The sequence below is a fragment of the Scardinius erythrophthalmus genome (assembly GCF_964197995.2).
Source record: "Scardinius erythrophthalmus genome assembly, chromosome: 25".
Classification (NCBI taxonomy): Eukaryota; Metazoa; Chordata; class Actinopteri; order Cypriniformes; family Leuciscidae; genus Scardinius; species Scardinius erythrophthalmus.
Window position 1 is genome coordinate 5,892,357 of NC_138245.1, and position 19,508 is coordinate 5,911,864.

At 36.3% G+C, this 19,508-nt stretch overlaps 2 protein-coding genes across 4 annotated transcripts; one reads left to right on the forward strand and one right to left on the reverse strand.

Moving 5' to 3' along the window:
• The first annotated feature begins 538 nt into the window (after positions 1-538).
• On the forward strand, positions 539-2,009 carry spcs1 (signal peptidase complex subunit 1). 2 transcript variants are annotated; one of them, XM_081357179.1, is made up of 4 exons: positions 539-841; positions 1,431-1,490; positions 1,569-1,655; positions 1,735-2,009. In XM_081357179.1, exons 1-4 carry the CDS (start codon positions 806-808, stop codon positions 1,864-1,866), a joined length of 315 nt encoding a protein of 104 aa, XP_081213305.1. In that variant the 5' UTR covers positions 539-805; the 3' UTR covers positions 1,867-2,009. The 2 variants fall into 2 exon arrangements, with proteins under 2 accessions (XP_081213305.1, XP_081213306.1); XM_081357180.1 differs by having other exon boundaries at positions 559-859.
• Positions 2,010-2,067: 58 nt separating this feature from the next.
• nek4 (NIMA-related kinase 4) lies at positions 2,068-18,339 on the reverse strand. 2 transcript variants are annotated; one of them, XM_081357178.1, is made up of 16 exons: positions 18,044-18,339; positions 15,589-15,855; positions 15,317-15,514; positions 14,163-14,270; positions 13,856-14,010; positions 11,378-11,507; positions 10,705-11,289; positions 9,600-9,653; positions 8,595-8,741; positions 8,315-8,443; positions 8,078-8,144; positions 6,848-6,954; positions 4,702-4,793; positions 4,328-4,509; positions 4,017-4,150; positions 2,068-2,518 (listed from the first exon to the last, which is right to left on the reverse strand). In XM_081357178.1, exons 1-16 carry the CDS (start codon positions 18,128-18,130, stop codon positions 2,420-2,422), a joined length of 2,541 nt encoding a protein of 846 aa, XP_081213304.1. In that variant the 5' UTR covers positions 18,131-18,339; the 3' UTR covers positions 2,068-2,419. The 2 variants fall into 2 exon arrangements, with proteins under 2 accessions (XP_081213304.1, XP_081213303.1); XM_081357177.1 differs by having other exon boundaries at positions 6,848-6,957.
• Between the last annotated feature and the right edge of the window lie 1,169 nt (positions 18,340-19,508).

The window sequence follows — 19,508 nt, forward strand, 5'->3', positions numbered from 1 at the left end:
TTGAATTAAATGTGTATGTCTTTAATTTAATGTTATTAATGCTTCGGCAATGCTTTTTGCCATGCCAATAAAGCCACGGAATCTAAATCACTGAATCTTCCACAGAACTGAATGAACTGATTTTGTATCGCTTAATACAAATCATAGCCAGCAGTTGACAAAACGGAATGAAAATAATATAGATATGTTAATGCAAATCTTAATAAGACATAACAAGACTCGTTTCGGTCATGAGTCTGTGCATTTAAAGTAGTAATTGACTCGAAAACGTTTGCTTTTTGCCATCTTCTGGTGTAACAATGCAATAGCAGATTTACAATTCATTACAAATCACTTAAAACATTTTTTACCACATAAAAAAATCAAAGAGCAAACCAGAACGAAATGAAATGATGCAAAAGATTCGAGTCACTGAGATGAATCAAAATCCGAATCCGAATCTCTAATATGAATTACAGATCTGATCGTTCCAGCGCCTGATGACGTACTTCAACACGCCCTTGACCATATATGGTCTGAAATGTGCGTCTAGAATACTGCCTGATTATAAACATAAATGTTTCTTTTAATTTAGAATTCCACTGAGACAGCGTCGAAAACTTATCATCCTATTATTTAAGCCACATCTGCACCGAGAGATCACAAGAGGTATTTTTCTCTGATATGTGCAGAATGGAAGCATTGTAGCCGGTCGATGTTTTTAAGGGGTCCTGCGGATCTCTACGTACACACTTTCAAACAGGAAACCAAACCATCACTCTCTTCAGAATAAACTTATCTAGCAGCTTCATTTTGTTATTTCAAAATGCTTGCAATGTTTAAATCCATTCCGACACACATGGTAAGCCTCCCTGTGATGGTAAGCGTGCACGTGTTTATATTGTGAGTTCAGTGGTGTTTAGAGCTGTTTTAAAACACTGTCATATGTTAGCAGCTAACGCATTAGCGACGGTCCTGTGGAAATATTAAAATATAAAAATTCAACTTTGGTTTTGCTGCTGTAATCAGCACAGTGACACCAACTAGCTAGTGCTGGTATTAGAACGAAAGCTACCCATTAAATGTTTAAATCTAGTGTGCACTCAACAGCTTTGGGAGTCAAGTGATGGAGAGGAATTGTGGATGTAACGTTTATGAAAATGTTTTTCTTAGTAGACACAGTATTGATCCACATGTTTATGACGTAATTCATTAAATATATATTTTGTGGTTGAAATGTATCCAAGTAATTATTTACACTATTATATTTTAAATATATATAAGTAGCCTATTTATTGCATAACCTATCCCAAGAGAAAGTGTGTCTTATGCATGGTGATCTACATTTCTAACGTTTCTTATACAAATTGGTACACATTCCTGATGGCTTGCTTGTGTATAATTCATCACATAAACATGAGTATTCATATATTCACACTGATTATTTGCAGGACTATAAGGGACAGAAACTTGCCGAGCAAATTTTCCAAGGAATCATTCTGGTGTCAGCGGTAAGTAACACTGGAAGCACCTCGAAAGCCATCACAACACTGGCATTTCTCCTCTGCCTCACGTCTTCTATCTTGCAGGTGATCGGCTTCGTCTATGGATTATTTATTCAGCAGTTTGGGTGGACGGTTTACATAATGTTGGCTGGATTCACAGTGTCCTGTCTGGTATGTCACGAGACTTCCGTTTGCTTGATGTAAAGTTTCAGAAATCCTCTTGTGTAACTCTGGCTGTCCTGTTCTTCAGCTCACCCTGCCTCCCTGGCCGATGTACAGAAAAAACCCTCTGAGCTGGCAGCCGGCCGTGCCCGAGACGTCCGGAGAGAACCGTGACAAACCTCAGGAGAGTCAGAGTCAGAAGAAGAAGAAGCACAAGTGATTCCCGCCAGCATTTTAGTGGGGATTTGGCACAGCAAAGCCATATAGATATACAGTAGAAACAAACAATCTATTTGAAAACCCATCCATTTTTGTCACCGTTTCAACATTCAGTATGTGTAATAAAGAACTGTGTTTGGTTTATTTGTGTGGAACTTTTTTTTTTTTTTGAGTGGAGATGTATTAATGCAAAGCACAGCATTCCTGAAAATGTCATTTATTAAAAATCATTTCATATTGATTTACATTATTCATCATATAAATATACAGTCCAGAAAATAGGAAAACTATTTAACTATTTTCAACGTCTTGCTATTAAATTCAAGATTGCTATCTACATAGCATAGGTCCACATTTCCAATAGAAAATAATGCTTTTGTGAAATTTAAAGGTGCATAATAACAGCTTTATTGCATATCTAGTGTTAAGCTCAGTTATATCAATATACATTCACAAAAGCATTACAAAAGTAACAGTGATTTTCTGTGAAGAGCACAAGTCGTAACGGTACATCAGTGTTTCACAAGTAGATGCTCATGTGCTTCTGATCTGGCTCAATCTTTGAATGCGACGTCCTCAAAGAACTTCAGCTGTCGCACTTTCACTGCGTACCGCTTGTATTTTTCCTCCCCCAGTTGCTCCTGCAGTAAATGCTGGATAGAAAAAAAATAATAGAAATATAAGGCTAACAGCTATTTAGTATATTTTCTAAAAATGCTTTCATGTTTTTTTTTCCATTTAGCAAACTGTTTTCTCTATAAATGCATACCCTTAATCAAGTTACCAACAATACAGATTGTTTCAAAGCAGCTTTACAGGGATAAACAGGAAAATAAAGGGTAACTAGTACTCTAAAATCAGATCACAAGAAATTTGTCTAATTCACAATGTGCATTCTCACATCAATTTATTCTTAACCTCCAATGTTCATGAATTTGGAGTATTCTAAATAATTCCCCAAACCACTTACACATACGCAAATCTTAATTTTTAAGCAGAGGAACCTTGCGACTTGAGCTATAATGCTTTATAAATATGGTTAAATATATTTAAGATGTATAAAATGTAATCTTAAGGCCCCCCGAGTATGTAATTTCTGTGAACGTGTGGTTTCAGTAGTTCCTCCACTGTATCATGAATTTACAGGGTGGGCCATTTATATGGATACACCGTAATAACATGGGAATGGTTGGTGATATTAAAGTCCTGTTTGTGGCACATTAGTATATGTGAGGGGGCAAACTCCTCAAGATGGGTGGTGACCATGGTGGCCATTTAGAAGTCGGACATCTTGGATACAACTTTTGTTTTTTCAATAGGAAGAGGGCCATGTGGCACATCAAACTTATTGGTAATGTCACAAGAAAAACAATGGTGTGCTTGGTTTCAACGTAACTTTACTCGTTCATGAGTTATTTACAAGTTTCTGACCACTTATAAAATGTGTTCAATGTGCTGCCCATTGTGTTGGATTGTCAATGCAACCCTGTTCTCCCACTCTTCACACACTGATAGCAACACCGCAGGAGAAATGCCAGCACAGGCATCCAGTATCCGTAGTTTCAGGTGCTGCACATCTCGTATCTTCACACCATAGACAATTGCCTTCAGATGACCCCAAAGATAAAAGTCTAAGGGGGTCAGATCGGGAGACCTTGGGGGCCATTCAGTGTGTGAAGAGTGGGAGAACAGGGTTGCATTGACAATCCAACACAATGGGCAGCACATTGAACACATTTTATAAGTGGTCAGAAACTTGTAAATAACTCATGAACGAGTAAAGTTACGTTGAAACCAAGCACACCATTGTTTTTCTTGTGACATTACCAATAAGTTTGATGTGCCACATGGCCCTCTTCCTATTGAAAAAACAAAAGTTGTATCCAAGATGGCCGACTTCTAAATGGCCACCATGGTCACCACCCATCTTGAGGAGTTTGCCCCCTCACATATACTAATGTGCCACAAACAGGACTTTAATATCACCAACCATTCCCATGTTATTACGGTGTATCCATATAAATGGCCCACCCTGTAGAATAACATTTTCACAACAGTTAATGATGAATCATGATTTTTGATTGGCCTATTGATTCTGATGTCTCTCTAAAGTACAGTGAGTCAAAGGTCTGCTCACTTTAGCTAACTTGCCTCTCTCTTAACTTCATCCTCCTCCTGCATGATGTCCAGGACTCTGTCCAACAGCTTCACGCCGAGTCCTTTCACCACATCGGTCCGCAAGTGCTCGATCACTCTCCTGACCTTTGCTGGACCCGTGCTGTCATCTAAATACAGACAATTAGGAATATAACGATGGATTCTGTCGCCAGAAAATGAAGAATTACTCAATTCACATTTGTTCAAAAATATTGAACATGTGCAATTTTCTGTTTTAAATGAATTTGTAGATTTGTGTTGACCGTGAATGTTCCTGAAAACAAAAAACGAGTTAAGCGAGTTACCTAACGGGAAGCCGCTGATTTGGAAATCCCCCTGTCCCTCTCTGGATTTCCCATGAAGCATCAGGGTGTCCCTGTACTTCCTGTTTAGTTTGAACTCAGGCAGTGATACATCTCTGGCATCCATGTGTAACGTCTGTGTCATCATTTGAACCAAGTCTTGCATTTCACTGGTTTCACGCTTTCTGTATAAAAATAAATAAAAAAATTGGTCTTTAGTCACTGTTATTGGCAGTAAACAATGCGAAGAACACATATATGTTTACATGACGCATACATAACCAGAATATGACCCAATTCCGTCATTATTCAGAATTTGTACATACATAAATGCAGCCAGTGATGTCTTATTAGAGCACATTAGTGTGAGGTCTTACTGTTCTCTGTAGTCCCCCTCTGAGCGTTCAGTGGAGCTGGTGGAGGAACTACACTCGTCTTCATCAGACTGTCTCCACGAGGACTTCCTCTCCTGATACACAAAGACAACCGAAACAGTTCAGGTCAGATCCCTTTGACCAACTAGCTGAGATCTTGGATTCTAAGGTGATAATGATACATAACACTGAGTACATGTCATAGAGCAGTGGTTCCCAAACTGGGGGGCGTAAGGTGACAGAGGGGTACGTGAAGAATAACATAAAAACTGAGCATGTATTTATAACAGGCAAAATGCTGTAAAAGTTCAAACATCCAATCATTTTAGATCCAATCAAATCACCTCATGTTTTGCCATCAAAAGTGACTGCGTCCACACAAGCAGCGAGCGTATGATGGTTGAGTGCAGAGTATGAGGCCTTAGCAAAGCACATTACTACATTACTGCTGTTCTCGACAATGTACCTTTGTAAACGTGGGGATTTAGCATTTACTAGCATGAAGAACCAATTATAGAAGAGGAATGTTCATAGAGATCGATTTACAAAAACATAACAAACAAACAAATATCCACATGTGACACTGATTTTATACAACAGTTCAACAAACAAAAGTGTAATATTAAGTGATGGAGATTTTAAAACAGTTTTGTTTGCACCATTTTGCAATGAAATAATAGTTTCAACGAAAGCCACAGCAGGACTGAAACACACAGTGGGGTTTCATGAACGAATCAGCGGCTTTGAACGAATCGTGAGTCAATGATTAAATGACTCGTTCATAAATACTTGCTTGTTACTGAATGAATGAATGAATGAATGAATGAATGACTTGATAACTCACTCATTAAGACAGTGACTTGCCGCCACCTACTGGTGGTTGTAGTTTAATATTTAAAGGTATCACTTTGTTTTTACCATCACTGCATATTTCTCTATTCAATTATCCCTTAATGGAAAAGGTGCGACTGCAGTGGAAGAGTGGAAGAGAGAGGTGTCGCCGCTAGAGTTCTTACTAGATCAAGAAAATATGATCATATAACACCGATTTTATCATCTCTACATTGGTTACCTATAAAGTTCCGTATTAATTACAAGGTATTGCTACTGACTTATAAAGCCCTAAACGGCTTAGCTCCAGTCTATTTAACGGATCTTCTATCGCCCTATAATCCATCGCGCTCTTTAAGATCACTAAATTCGAGGCTTTTGGTCATACCTAGGATATCTAGGTCCACCAAAGGAGGGAGAGCATTTTCACATTTAGCTCCAAAACTCTGGAATAGTCTTCCGGATACTGTTCGTTGCTCAGACTTGCTCTCCCAGTTTAAAACCAGATTAAAGACGCATCTCTTCAGCCAGGCATTCATATAATATTTTAATCTTACAGTTAAATCTGACCTCTAGTTCATAAACGCCAGAGGAGAACTGGCCCCCGACTGAGCCCGGGTTCTCCCAAGGTTTTTTTTTCTCCATTAGGTCACCTGATGGAGTTTTTCGGTTCCTTGCCACTGTTGCCTTTGGCTTGCTCAGTTGGGGATATTTGGGGATATTTAATTTAATTAATCAATCAACGATACTATTGATCAGCATTACCAAACGTGGACGTTTTCCACTAGAAACAAACACTGATGTACTATTTTAATTTAATACTGTGAAGCTGCTTTGATACAATCTGTATTGTGAAAAGCGCTATATAAATAAACTTGACTTGACTTGACTAGAGGTAACGTAGAAGGATGTTAAATTCCTATTAAGCGGGTGCGACACTAAAATGTTTGGGAATCACTGTCACAGAGTAGATTTATTTAAAGTCAGGCATTAAATTTGACATGGTGAATTTATAGGAATAGTTTTGAAACTTGATGAAACAAAATTAATATTTTGTCATCATTTACTCACCCTCATGTAGTTCCAAACATGTATGCATTTCTAATATAGAAGATCTGACATAATAATATATCATATCAAATATCATATGAAGAATGTCGGGAACTATTGAAAGGAAAATATCAAAATATCTAAATGTCCCACAGAAGATAGAGTGGCAATGGCAGGATTTAGATTTTTTGGTGAACTATGCCTTTAAGAATGAAGTGTATGCTGTTTGAAAGACCGTTCTGAGTCGAGGAGGAAAAATTAGACATACCTTTTTTGTTTCCAAGGTTGTGCTGGCAGGTCTCGGGCAGTGGAGCTGGTCTGTCTGCTTACTGTCTAATGAGGGGACATCACAAGGTGCCCTTCTGACAGCGGACACTGCTTCAAAGAAAAGAAACTAAGGAATCATATTCATTGTACAAAATCTGCTTTTATCTGAATTCAGTTATGCAGCACCTGTGGGCTTTGATCATAGTGGGCGGCCCTCATGCATTCTAATGGACGCATGCAGAAACGTCTCACTTTGATCCGCCAATACTGTTCTCAAGAGTGTTATCGCTCGTGAGGCCTCTTTAACAGAATGAAAGTCAAACCCTCCTCTAAAAGGGATAAACCTGTACGAGTTTCTTTCTTCCGCTGAACACAAAAGAAGATATTTTGAAGAATGTCCGTAACCAAACAGATGATGGACCCCATTGACTTCCATAGTATGGAAAAAAATACCATGTAAGTCAATGGGGTCCATCATCTGTTTGGTTACGGACATTCTTCAAAATATCTTCTTTTGTGTTCAGCGGAAGAAAGAAACTCATACAGGTTTGGAACAACTTGAGAATTTTCATTTTTGGGTGAACGTACTAAAAAGTGAACAGTCTGAAAAAGAATCTAGCATACATCTTGATTGTGTTTATATACAAAAGAATATTCCCGCAGTAGTCAGAATATGGTCATATTCATTTTCATTTTCAGAAAAGAACAAGAAAAAGAAATGTGCATGTCTATGTCTATATTCCAATAGCTGTGCAGTGTTATTTTAGTATTATTTACATACTAATAGCTTTTATTTTATATTTTCATTTTAGTTTAATTGTTTTTAGTAATTTTGTTATGTGCTTTGCCATTTCATTATTATTATTATTTTTTTTTTAAATATTACTTTAGGTTTAATTTATTTTTATTTCAGGCTTAGCTTTAGTTATTGTTTAGTTTTAGTTTGTATTTCCAGTCAGTAATTTAGTGCTGCAACATCTAACATTTATTCATCTTTATTTAACAAAACTCTGTTTAATAGCATTAGTTTTAGTTCACAATAATAACCCTGAAGCTATGAAGCATTTAAACAGAACATGGACCTTAGTCATGTGAACAAGGTCACTGGTCCCGACACAAAAAGTGTATTCAGATCTTGTTTTGGTCTATATTTGCTGTAATTTTTCCACGTTCCATTCATATTGTTATTGTTTTATAAACATTTTCACGACATTCAAAGAAATTCACAAACCTTGTTGTCTGGAGTTCTCCTGTAATTGCTTCAGTCTTCTCCTTTCCCTCGCAGACAGTGGACGGCTCTGTAAGTACAGTGATTTTTATTAACAACAAACTTGCAGATGAAACACAAAGCTTTAAATTATTTGTTTAAAAGAAACATGATACCATTGGAAATATCAGATTACTGCACATGCATTCTTTACATGGATATACTGTATAAAGCAGTTTAATACAGTCCCCAATGTTCCACCTGGTGTTCTGGAGTGTTCTTGGACGAGAGATCGGATGAGAGATCGGAGTTACTCTGGGCTTTCTGTCCACTGTTTACTGATAGGATATCTTCAGGAAGAGGCGGCAGTGGTCGGGACACTGCTTTGACCTAAACATATAAATGTTTTAGTGAGTAAGATCAGCGACAGACAATATAAATATGTGAATTCATTCTGGTTTGTACTGATTCTTTGATAAAAAACTATAAATTAATCATTTAGCTTATAAAATACAAGAATTCCAATGCTCAAGCTGCTCACCTGATGAGTGTTGTGGTCATCCAGAGATGTGTCCTTCTTCCTCTGCCTGCGCTGACGTGACGTGGATGGTTCGGAGGAAGAGGAAGAAGGAGGAAGAACTGCTCTGCTGTGATCTGAGAGCGCTGTGGACTCTGAATTGCATGGCTCCTAAATGTTATTATAAGTAATGTTTAAATATTGTTTAAAGGATTCTATTAATATTTATAATAAAAATATAAATTAGAAATATTTTTGTAATACACAGCAGCAACAACAACAATTAATTAATGATCTGCACAAAAAGTAATTGTAATTGTAATTGTATTTCAATCACCAATCTGAAAAACAAAAGCAATAATAACACCTGTGTTTTACTATCAGGTTTTAAATGATTAAGTAAATATTTATACTATTAATAAGGTAACACTTTACAAGGTTCATTAGTTAACATTAGTTAATGTATTAACTAACATGAACTAACCATGAGCAATCCATTTATTACTGTATTTATTAATCTTTGTTAATGTTAGTTAATACAAATACAGCGGTTCATTGTTTGTTCATGCTAGTTCACAGTGCATTAACTAATGTTAACAAACACAACCTTTGGTTTTAATAAAGTATTAGTAAATGCTGAATATAATATTAACTAAGATTAATAAATGCTGTAGAAGTATTGTTCATTCTTAGTTCATGTCAACTAATGTATTTAACTAATGTTAACTAATGAACATTTTTGTAAAGTGTTACCATTAATACTAATATAAACAATTAAGTAAAGAAATATTTTTAAATATACAATATAAAACAATATACATTTTCATAAATATCTTTAAATAAAATTATTTAAAACAAGAAAGAAAGACAGAAAGACAGAAAGAAAGAAAGAAAGAAAGAAAGAAAGAAAGAAAGAAAGAAAGAAAGAAAGAAAGAAAGAAAGAAAGAAAGAAAGAAAGAAAGAAAGAAAGAAAGAAAGAAAGAAAGAAAGAAAGAAAGAAAGAAAGAAAGAAAGAAAGAGTGTTTTACCATTAAAATGACAGGAACAGGCTTGAGTAGTTTCTCTGTGGAGTCTAAACTTCCCTGCAATGTGACGGACAAAAAAACACATTGTCTTTAGAATGAATGAATGAATGAATGAATGAATGAATGAATGAATGAATCAATGAATGAATCAATGAATCAATCAATCAATCAATCAAATAAACTAAAGGGATAGTCCCTGAAAACTGAAAGTTCTGTCATCTTTTACTCACCCTGATGTTGTTCCAAACCTGTATGACTTTCTTTCTTGTGTGAAACACAAAATATGACATTTCAAAGCCCATGATTGGCAACCAAACAGTTTTGGTGACCACTGACTGCCATAGTATGGACATTTTCTGATTTGACGTTTTTCAAAATTTCTCCTTTTATGTTCAACACAAGAGAGAAAGTCATACAGGTTTGGAATGACATGAGAGTGAGTGAATAATGACAGAATTTATTATTATTGTGAATCTTTCTTTTAGCACAGATGATAAATCATATTAAAGTCCTTCAATATAAGAGGGACTTTAAGAGAGTTACGGTTTAAAGCCGGGTGCACACTGTACGATTTTGGCCACGATTTGGCCGTCTGAGACAAAGTTTATGAATCCTAAAAGATTCCTCTGATCCTAGGCCGAAATCTGAAGTCTTTGATCGCTAGGTTGACTTGCTCACTGACAGACGATTTTTTTTTTGTACCTCCAACAAAATACTGGCAAGTTATGAGACGAGATGCGTCAAAAGCAAAAGCCAATAAGAACGCAGAACCTGATAACACAATCAGTGAGACAACAACAAACCACCACTTGCTCCATACTGTTTTTTCTCCAGTTTTTTTACCACATGTAAATGCAGCTCAGTCACTGAACGTGAGAAGGACTGATGATGTAACACTCCGGACGTGCACCAGTTTTTCAACACAGCAGTCTGACATTAATGACAACTGAGACCCAACAGTGTGACATGGCTAACAGCGGGGATCATGCTCGTACAGTCTGACAAGCAACAGTCGTAAATAACTATTATAAATCATACAGTGTGCAACCAGCTTTACCAGTGTGCAAACCTATCAGAAGCTTCGATCGGTTCCATCACAGTAACGTACCTCACTCTCCTCAGTTGAACTTCCAATAGGAACATCCTTCGTGACACAAGCATCGCTGTGATTATCGTCAACAGCTGCTGAAGTTCTTTGGCTCTCCTCATCGTGATGTTGTTCAGTGGGCTCGTACGGGAGGTCCTCCACCCCTGCCTCCTGCAGGAGCTTCATAGTGTCGTCTTTGAGATCCATACTTGCTTCGAGAGCCTTGTTCTTGGTTCGATCTGCAGGTGTGGGAGTGTTTGAGCTTTCTGATCTCAATCCATCCGCTGACATCTTATCCTCCGTCCTGCTGGCACCAAACTCTTGTTTCAGAGGGTGAGTCTGAGGAGGACAGGGATCTTCTTTCTTCACGCTCACAGATGGAGACTTGTGGTTTTGATGGCTGCTGGGCTTTGGCTGTGGTGGCTTGGCTTTTCTTTGTTTCTGGGATTGGATTTCAATGTCTACATTGCTAATAGTGGCTATAGATAGGCCTGTTGAGATAAGAATGTCCCGATTAGGAGATTTGGGGGGCAAGGGTGGGTTAGGAACCACATTTTCCACCGCACCGTTACAGAGTTGTTGTCGGTTCAAGTGATTTTCTTCAACCTATGAAATGTGGAAAACAAAACAGATGAACTGAGATCATGTCCACACGCATGGCCATGAAATCAGCAACTTGCCAGCTTCATCCTACCTTTTTTCTTCTGGTCTTTGACTCAGAGTTAAAACACTGTGGCTGAACTTCATGATTTGGTTTGGTTGAGCCATCTGATCCGGCACTCGGTTTGCTGTTCGCTGCATTTTTCCGTGATTTGGCAGTTTTCCTGTTAGATCAGTAACAGGACAGATCATTGTAAACAATGGGTGTAAACATACACTTAGAATTACGTTCCGCATGTACCGAACTGAAAAATTTCGTACACGTGTACCAAATGAATACAGTATTGTTTTAATCTCTGTGTGCGGATTGTAATTTTAACTTTGATTTTCCTCCTTATGTGGGGCAATATCGTTTATATCAATATACTTTGATGTTGCAAACACATCTGAAAAATAATGAAGCACACAGAGTGAGTTGCTACCGAATAAATGCACAATCCAACCTGTCTTAAACATGAGAAATGCTTTAAATTAAGCACTTCAATTCCTTACTGTTAGCGCACAACTCACATCTTACAGATGTATACTTGCCTGTAAATGTTACAAATTCACCCAAATTTTTCAATTTCGCACAAAGGATTATCCTGACAGAAAGCGAGTCAGAATTTAATTTTAAATTTGCAGACTTCAATGAACAAGTGCCGGAGAGCATGTGTGTCAAATAGATGGAGAGGATTAGAGCCCAATAATCCTAACCTTATTCTAAAATATTTGGCTAACATATTTGCATCAACAAGTAAAAGCACTTCAAATCTCTTCCCCAATTACAACAGAACCATAAACTGGCAGGGTATTCAGCAATACTGACAGACTTTTTTATTTAAAGACAGACATATTTTGTAAAAAAAAAAAAAAAAAAAAACATGGTTAGTTTTTCCCCCTCCTGTACCAAAAACATACCGAACTATGACTTCAAAATCAAGGTATGTACCGAAGCGTCATCTTTGTGTACCGTTACAACTAGAGATGCACCGATGTATCGGCCACTGATTTTTATCGGGCAATTTTTGATCAGTTTAAAACCATCGGTATATTGGCTACAGCAAGAAAAAGGCAGATATTACAAACAGATGGTTAACTGTGTGAAGGGACTGGGTTGTATAATGTCTGTTGCACAATCCAACATTTTTCTTTGGGTAAAATAATTAAATGCTTGCCAAAACAAATTGAAATCAGCAGGGCTTAACAATAAGGACTGCCTGGGGGAAGCATGAACACGGGAAAACTGATGGAACTGTCACTCTTCCGATCAGGCCAGTGCTGCATCTTTTTAATAATTTAAATATTCAAGCGCAAGAAGACGCGAAAGAAAACTCAATTCTACTCACTGTGTGAGAGGTTTTGTGTGCGCACACATACAAAGTACACGCCTGAAAAGCCACGTCTCAGGGCACAAATACTGAATTGAGTTCTCTTTCACTTCTAATTCACACACATTTATATCAAAATGCACGCTTTGGCGAGTCTCCTTGTAAACATAGTTGGTTATGTCTTAAATGAACGTAAACAGTCGATTGTGTACCAGTATATTGAATCCATGCAGCTTTTAAAGTGACAGCAGCCTAATATTCCTGCAGCGCTGCTGTCTGTTTTAAAGTTAATCAAACTAATAAAGATTAATGTATATTTAATTTATGCAATAAATAATATATTTAGCATTTTATTACTTCATTTCTGTAACTACTGTTAGACCTGCCTGAAAAGCACTGTTTATTTCATATGCATCTTTGTTCTGTTGTATTTGTTTTTATGTTGGCCTGTTGAATGTTAAATGGATCCATGTTCAATAGAAATGATTTGATGATGCAGCAATAAACTAGCCAGTATACCTACATTTTGAACATTGCTTATTTAAAAAATGATTAAAGGGGTGGTATAATGCACTTTTCGAAAGATGTAAAATAAGTCTCTGATGTCCCCAGAGTGTGTATTGTGAAGTTTTAGCTCAAAATACCCAACAAATATTTTTATATAGCATGTTAAAGTTGTCACTTTTTGAGTGTGAGCAAAAACACACCGTTTTTGTGTCTGTCCCTTTAAATGCAAATGAGCTGCTGCTCCCGGCACGGGGGGCGGAGCTTCAACAGCTTGTGTCCTTTTACCTCTCACAGACATGCACTGAAAATTTCAAAAACTTTTAGCCTTTTATGTTCAAACTGTTCCTGGGGGCGGGGTTTATGTAAATGTTAGGGTTGGTGATGTCACTAACCCAGGAGGAATGTCGTTGTTGTAGTCCTTAAAAAGCAATTTCTTTAAAAGCAAATGTTGTTTATGCTCAAACAGCAACATTTAACACTAACTAAAATTAGAAAAGTGAAATCATATTCAACCACCCCTTTAAAACACAAATTTATTTTAAATGACAAAAGATTAAGAAGAGAGCAAATGACAAATATCGGTATCGGACAATATTTGTTTGTTAAAAATGGCGAATCCCTAGTTACAAACCTATTGAAATCTAGTGGAATCTTTTAATTGGAATTTTATTGGAGAGGTGGGAATAAGCACATACTCTTTTGTGGCCTCCAGGAACATGGAGATCTGGTGTTTAATGTACGGCTGTCGGAGGATGTGTTTGACGTCCGGCCTGTCCTCTGGTTTCTTACACAGCATCCGCTTTATCAGTTCTCCCAGCTGGGGGTCGTACTTACTCGGCATCTGGGGCAGCTGAATATTAAAAATGAATAATTAATAATACTGTTAATATATTATGAGGAAGGATGAATTGAGTACTCATATGAATGGCAAGCTCTTTAGATCTGACAAATGCAAATATTCACAGTTCAGCAGTGAAACAGATGATGAATATAATCCTCTACCTTCCCTTCTACGATCCGATAGACGAGAGAGTTCATGTCTTTTGCGTTGAAGGCATGTTTTAGAGTCGCCATCTCGTACACGCAACATCCCAGAGCCCAAATGTCCGACTGCAAACACAAACAAACATAACTGAAATGAACAAACATAAATAATGATTAATCTTAAACACAACATTTGGTTGAGCAAAACTCCAGGTTACCCTAAAAAAATAAAATAATAAAAAAAGCTATTTTAGGACTGTTTAGATTTCTGTCTTAAAAATTGAGAAATCCTCAGACATTTTATGTTTGATATTTTACTTGAGTTTATTTTTTTATTTTTTAAGCCAATTCTTTTTGTAACCTTTTACATTTCAAATTATATTTTATATAAAAATATATTACATAAGTTCAAAAGTTTGGGTTTGGTTAGATGTTATATGTTTTTAACAAAAGTTTCTTATGCTCACCAAGACTGCATCCATTTGATCAAAATTCCAGTGCAAACTGTAATATTGTGAAATATTATTACAATTGTGAAATATGTTCTGTTTTCTATTTCTTTATTTTAAAATGTAATTTATTCCTGTGATGCAAAACTGAATTTTCAGCATCATGACTCCAGTCTTCAGTGTCACATGATCCTTCAGAAATCATTCTAATATTATGATTTAGAGCTTAATAAATATTTCTTATTATTATCAATGTTTTATAACAGTTGTGCTACTTCATATTGTTTTTGTGGAAACCATGATCAACTATTTTCAGGATTCTACAATGAAAAGATATTACAAAACATTAAACATATTTGAAATAGAAAAGTTTTGTAACAATGTAAAAGTCTGTACTGTAACTTTTGAAAGATTTAATGCATCCTTGCAGAATATTAATTTTAATTAACTTCTTTAAAAGAAATCTTACTGACCCAAACTTTTGAAGTATAGTATATATATTATATAGGATGTATATGATTTTTTATTTATTTTTATTATTGTTTAGTTGTTAATTGCTAGATAAAAACGTAAACAATATATATATATATTTTTTTTTGGACTTTGGGGTAAAAAAAAAAAGGTTTTGTGACATTCACCGATTTAGCAAAAGTGGATCTAGACATGATCACTGATGAAGACTGATCTAGAGCTGCACTAACTGTGACTGTGAGCATGCGGTACCTTATAATTGTACGGTTTGTTGGAGAAGAGTTCTGGACTCATGTAGTAAGGTGTGCCGATCAGAGTGCTGGCCATGTCGTTCTGATTCTCCAAGACCCGTGCGATGCCCAGATCACCCACTTTGATTATATTGGTTTTGGTCAAGAAAATATTCTGTGTTTTCAGATCTCGATGCAGGATGTGCTTCTCATGTAAATACTACGGATAAAAAAAAATTATTCAGTTGAAACTTCGGAAAGGACATTTGGACAGACTGATGGATATGGAGTTACCTGAAGGGCCATGGCTATCTGAACAAACCACTCCACCACCTGTCTCTCGGGCAGCAGTTCTCCCTTCTGCAGTTTGAGTCTGTGGTACAGATCTCCTCCCTCACAGAAACCCATCACAATGTAGAGCTGGCAGTCCTCGCCTTCCCATGATTCCCGGTATGTGACTATGTTGGGATGCTTGAGCTGAGAGAGGAGCTGTGCTTCTTGCTCCGCGGCTCGCCGTTCACGTCTGGAGGATGTTCTCAGGTTCAGCTTCTTGATCACATACTGCCAAAACCATACAAGATACCAAGCTACAACTTTGCACATAAGACATGAATCCTAGTGGAAAATGTTCATATTTTAAAGGAATAGTTCACTTCAAAATGAAAATTCATCATGTACTCTCCCTCAAGTTGTTTCAAACCTGTGTGAATTTCTTTCTTTTGCTGAACACAAAGGGAGATATTTTGAAGAATGTCCATAACCAAACAGTTGATGGACCCCATTGACTTACATAGTATTTTTTTTTCCTACTATAGAAGTCAATGGGGTCAATCAACTGTTTGGTTATGGACATTCTTCAAAATATCTCCCTTTGTGTTCAGCAAAAGAAAGAAATTCACACAGGTTTGAAACAACTTGAGGGTGAGGAAATGATGACAGAATTTTCGTTTTGAAGTGAACTATTCCTTTAGGAACAGAACAAATCAGCAATCATATATTCCAAATCCAAATGTCCATTATTTTCAGTTTGTATAAAGGGAAGTGTATGTTTTAACTAGTATGCTAACTAGTTCTTTTAAGATTTTCCACAACTTTAATAATTTTTTTCCCCCAGTATATTAAAAGGGATGGTTCGGAGTAATTTCAACCTAGGGTCCTTTGCACCATGACCTCGAGCCAAACACCCCCCAGAAACCTTTTTCCCCTTGGTTGAACATTATTAAAGTTAGAGCTTATTTAGAGATATCAGCCGGATGGCTTAGTGCAGGCGCTAATGGATCCTAGGATGTATCTCGTAAATTACCCCACTAATAATGCCCGGAATGGTACCAAACTTCTACAGTAGTACAAATGGGTTCTGTACTCATAAAAAAAAGGCATTGGAAGGTTTGTAAGTACATCAGGAGTTTATTTAAAAAGCTTCTGGGGGGGTGTTTGGCTCAAGGTCATGGAGCAAAGGACCCTAGGTTGATTTTACTCCGAACCATCCCTTAAAGTCACCATGAAATCAAAATTGACAATTCCTATTTTTTATGGAACATCGCACTACTTATTATCAATTATTTATCCATGCAGAATTTTATTTTATTTTTTAATACATGCTCCCTCGTAATCTTTAATCTAAATAACTTGCTGTTCAAGTAAAATGCTGTTCAAAATTGTACACTGCAGTATGTCAACTGCCTTTATAGTAATAAGTCAAATAATAAGAACACCTAAAACGTTGCTTTATATGCTTAACAGATTGATCGGATTTCATTTTTTTATACATACTAATATTTAAAAATGTACATGATCACTCTGATATTAAGTATCCTATAGCTCATAATTTGCCTCTAAACTTAAGTTATTATATATAAGTGTTACGTACAAGGAATATTGGTAACAATTTACAATAAGGTCTCATTTGTTATCATTAGTTAAGGAATTTTTAACATGAATTAATAATGAACAAATACATTTGTTAAAAAATTACAGTATTGCTACAGTATTAATTAATTAGTTAAAAATCTAGCTGTTCACTGTTTGTTCATGTTAGTTCACGGTGCATTAACTAATCTAACAAATACAACATTTGATTTCAATAATACATAGCAAATTAACATTAATTAAATGCTGTAGAAGTATTGTTAATTCTTAGTTCATGTTAACTAATGCATTTAACTAATGTTAACTAATGCAACACACAATAATACAAAATTCCTACGCTTTTCCTAAAATATGTAAATTCAATAATTAGACATTTTCATGGAAGAGGCAAACTCTCAGCAGTAAAAACAACAACAACACAATCTGATATTAGTTCAGCTTGGCCAGTAGTGAAATCTCAATGAGTGAGCGTGAGCGTGTGTGTGTGTGTGTGTGTGTGAGAGTGAGAGTGAGAGTGAGAGTGAGTGAGAGAGAGAGAGAGAGAGAGAGAGAGAGAGAGAGAGAGAGAGAGAGAGAGAGAGAGAGAGAGAGAGAGAGAGAGAGAGAGAGAGAGAGAGAGAGAGAGAGAGAGAGAGAGAGAGAGAGAGAGAGAGAGAGAGAGAGAGAGAGAGAGAGAGAGAGAGAGAGAGAGAGAGAGAGAGAGAGAGAGAGAGAGAGAGAGAGAGAGAGAGAGAGAGAGAGAGAGAGAGAGAGAGAGAGAGAAGAGAGAGAGAGAGAGAGAGAGAGAGAGAGAGAGAGAGAGAGAGAGAGAGAGAGAGAGAGAGAGAGAGAGAGAGAGAGAGAGAGAGAGAGAGAGAGATTCGCATGACTCTACCGTTACCTGTTTACGGTCTGATTTGTGTCTGACCAGGTTCACCTCCCCGTAGCTCCCCTTCCCCACAACTCGAACGAACAAGTAGCTGTCCATGATCCTCTTCCAGAGATGCTGTCTGTATCACATAGCGAGTGGTTTTAAGTTCGAATACAAGTGAGCGCGTTATTCTCAATGCATCGACGGTGATTTGTCTGTTTGAAACTTGTTTTGGGTGACAGAGGGCGCAGGAAACAGCGAGTTCAGCTTCGGCGTCACCAGGCAACACACACTCCGCGTTAACGCTACACACTCCGGTTTAATGTGCGTTCAGTTTCAACACAGCGCCCTCTAGAGGCTCAGCGACACGTGACAAATAAGAGCAACAAGACGATTAGAGTTTCATAAGATATGTTGGCAATAAAAGCTTTATTTCATAATCATTAACTTGTACAATAATATTTGAAAATATAAATTATATGCATTGCATATTTATCGTTATATATAGGCTATATATAATTACATTTCATAATATACTTATTTTTTTCTTCCACATATTGCAAATCTGAAGTTTAAAGTAGTAGAAGTAGAGTATAGGCAAAGGCAAAAAATAATTTTCACCAGGAGGTGGCGTAATGTTTTTATTCATGTATTACTGTACACATTGGTTGGGTCAGGTGAAGACAAGTACAACTATCTGTGAACAAACAACAAAATTATACTATATAGTATAAGGATATAAGGGAAGGATATAAGGGAAGGATAGATAGATAGATAGATAGATAGATAGATAGATAGATAGATAGATAGATAGATAGATAGATAGATAGATAGATAGATAGATAGATAGATAGATAGATAGATAGATAGATAGATAGATAGATAGATAGATAGATAGATAGATAGATAGATAGATAGATAGATAGATAGATCGATAGATAGATAGATAGATAGATAGATAGATAGATAGATAGATAGATAGATAGAACTCTCTCTTTCTCTGTCTCTTTATATATATACATATATACATACATATATATATATATACATACATACATACATATATATATATACACACACACACACACACACACACACACACACACACACACACACACATATATATATATATATATATATATATATATATATATATATATATATATATATATATATATATATATATATATATCCTACACACACACACATATATATAATCTCTAAAAATGATTGCATCACTTGTTACTAATTTCTTTCTAAATCCCATATCAACCTTGACCAGTTGAACAATACAAGGATAGACATGAAACTGCTCTTTTAATTCTTTCAAATAAACGATATTAAATTTCATAAATTATTCTTGAACTGATCAAAGTATTTAAAGGGAGAAGGTTACATGAAAAACATACATTTTAACATTAAACGTTACATTTTAATATGAAATCCACTATTGTTTTATTCTAAAGCCTGTCTATACAGCATTTAATGCAATTAG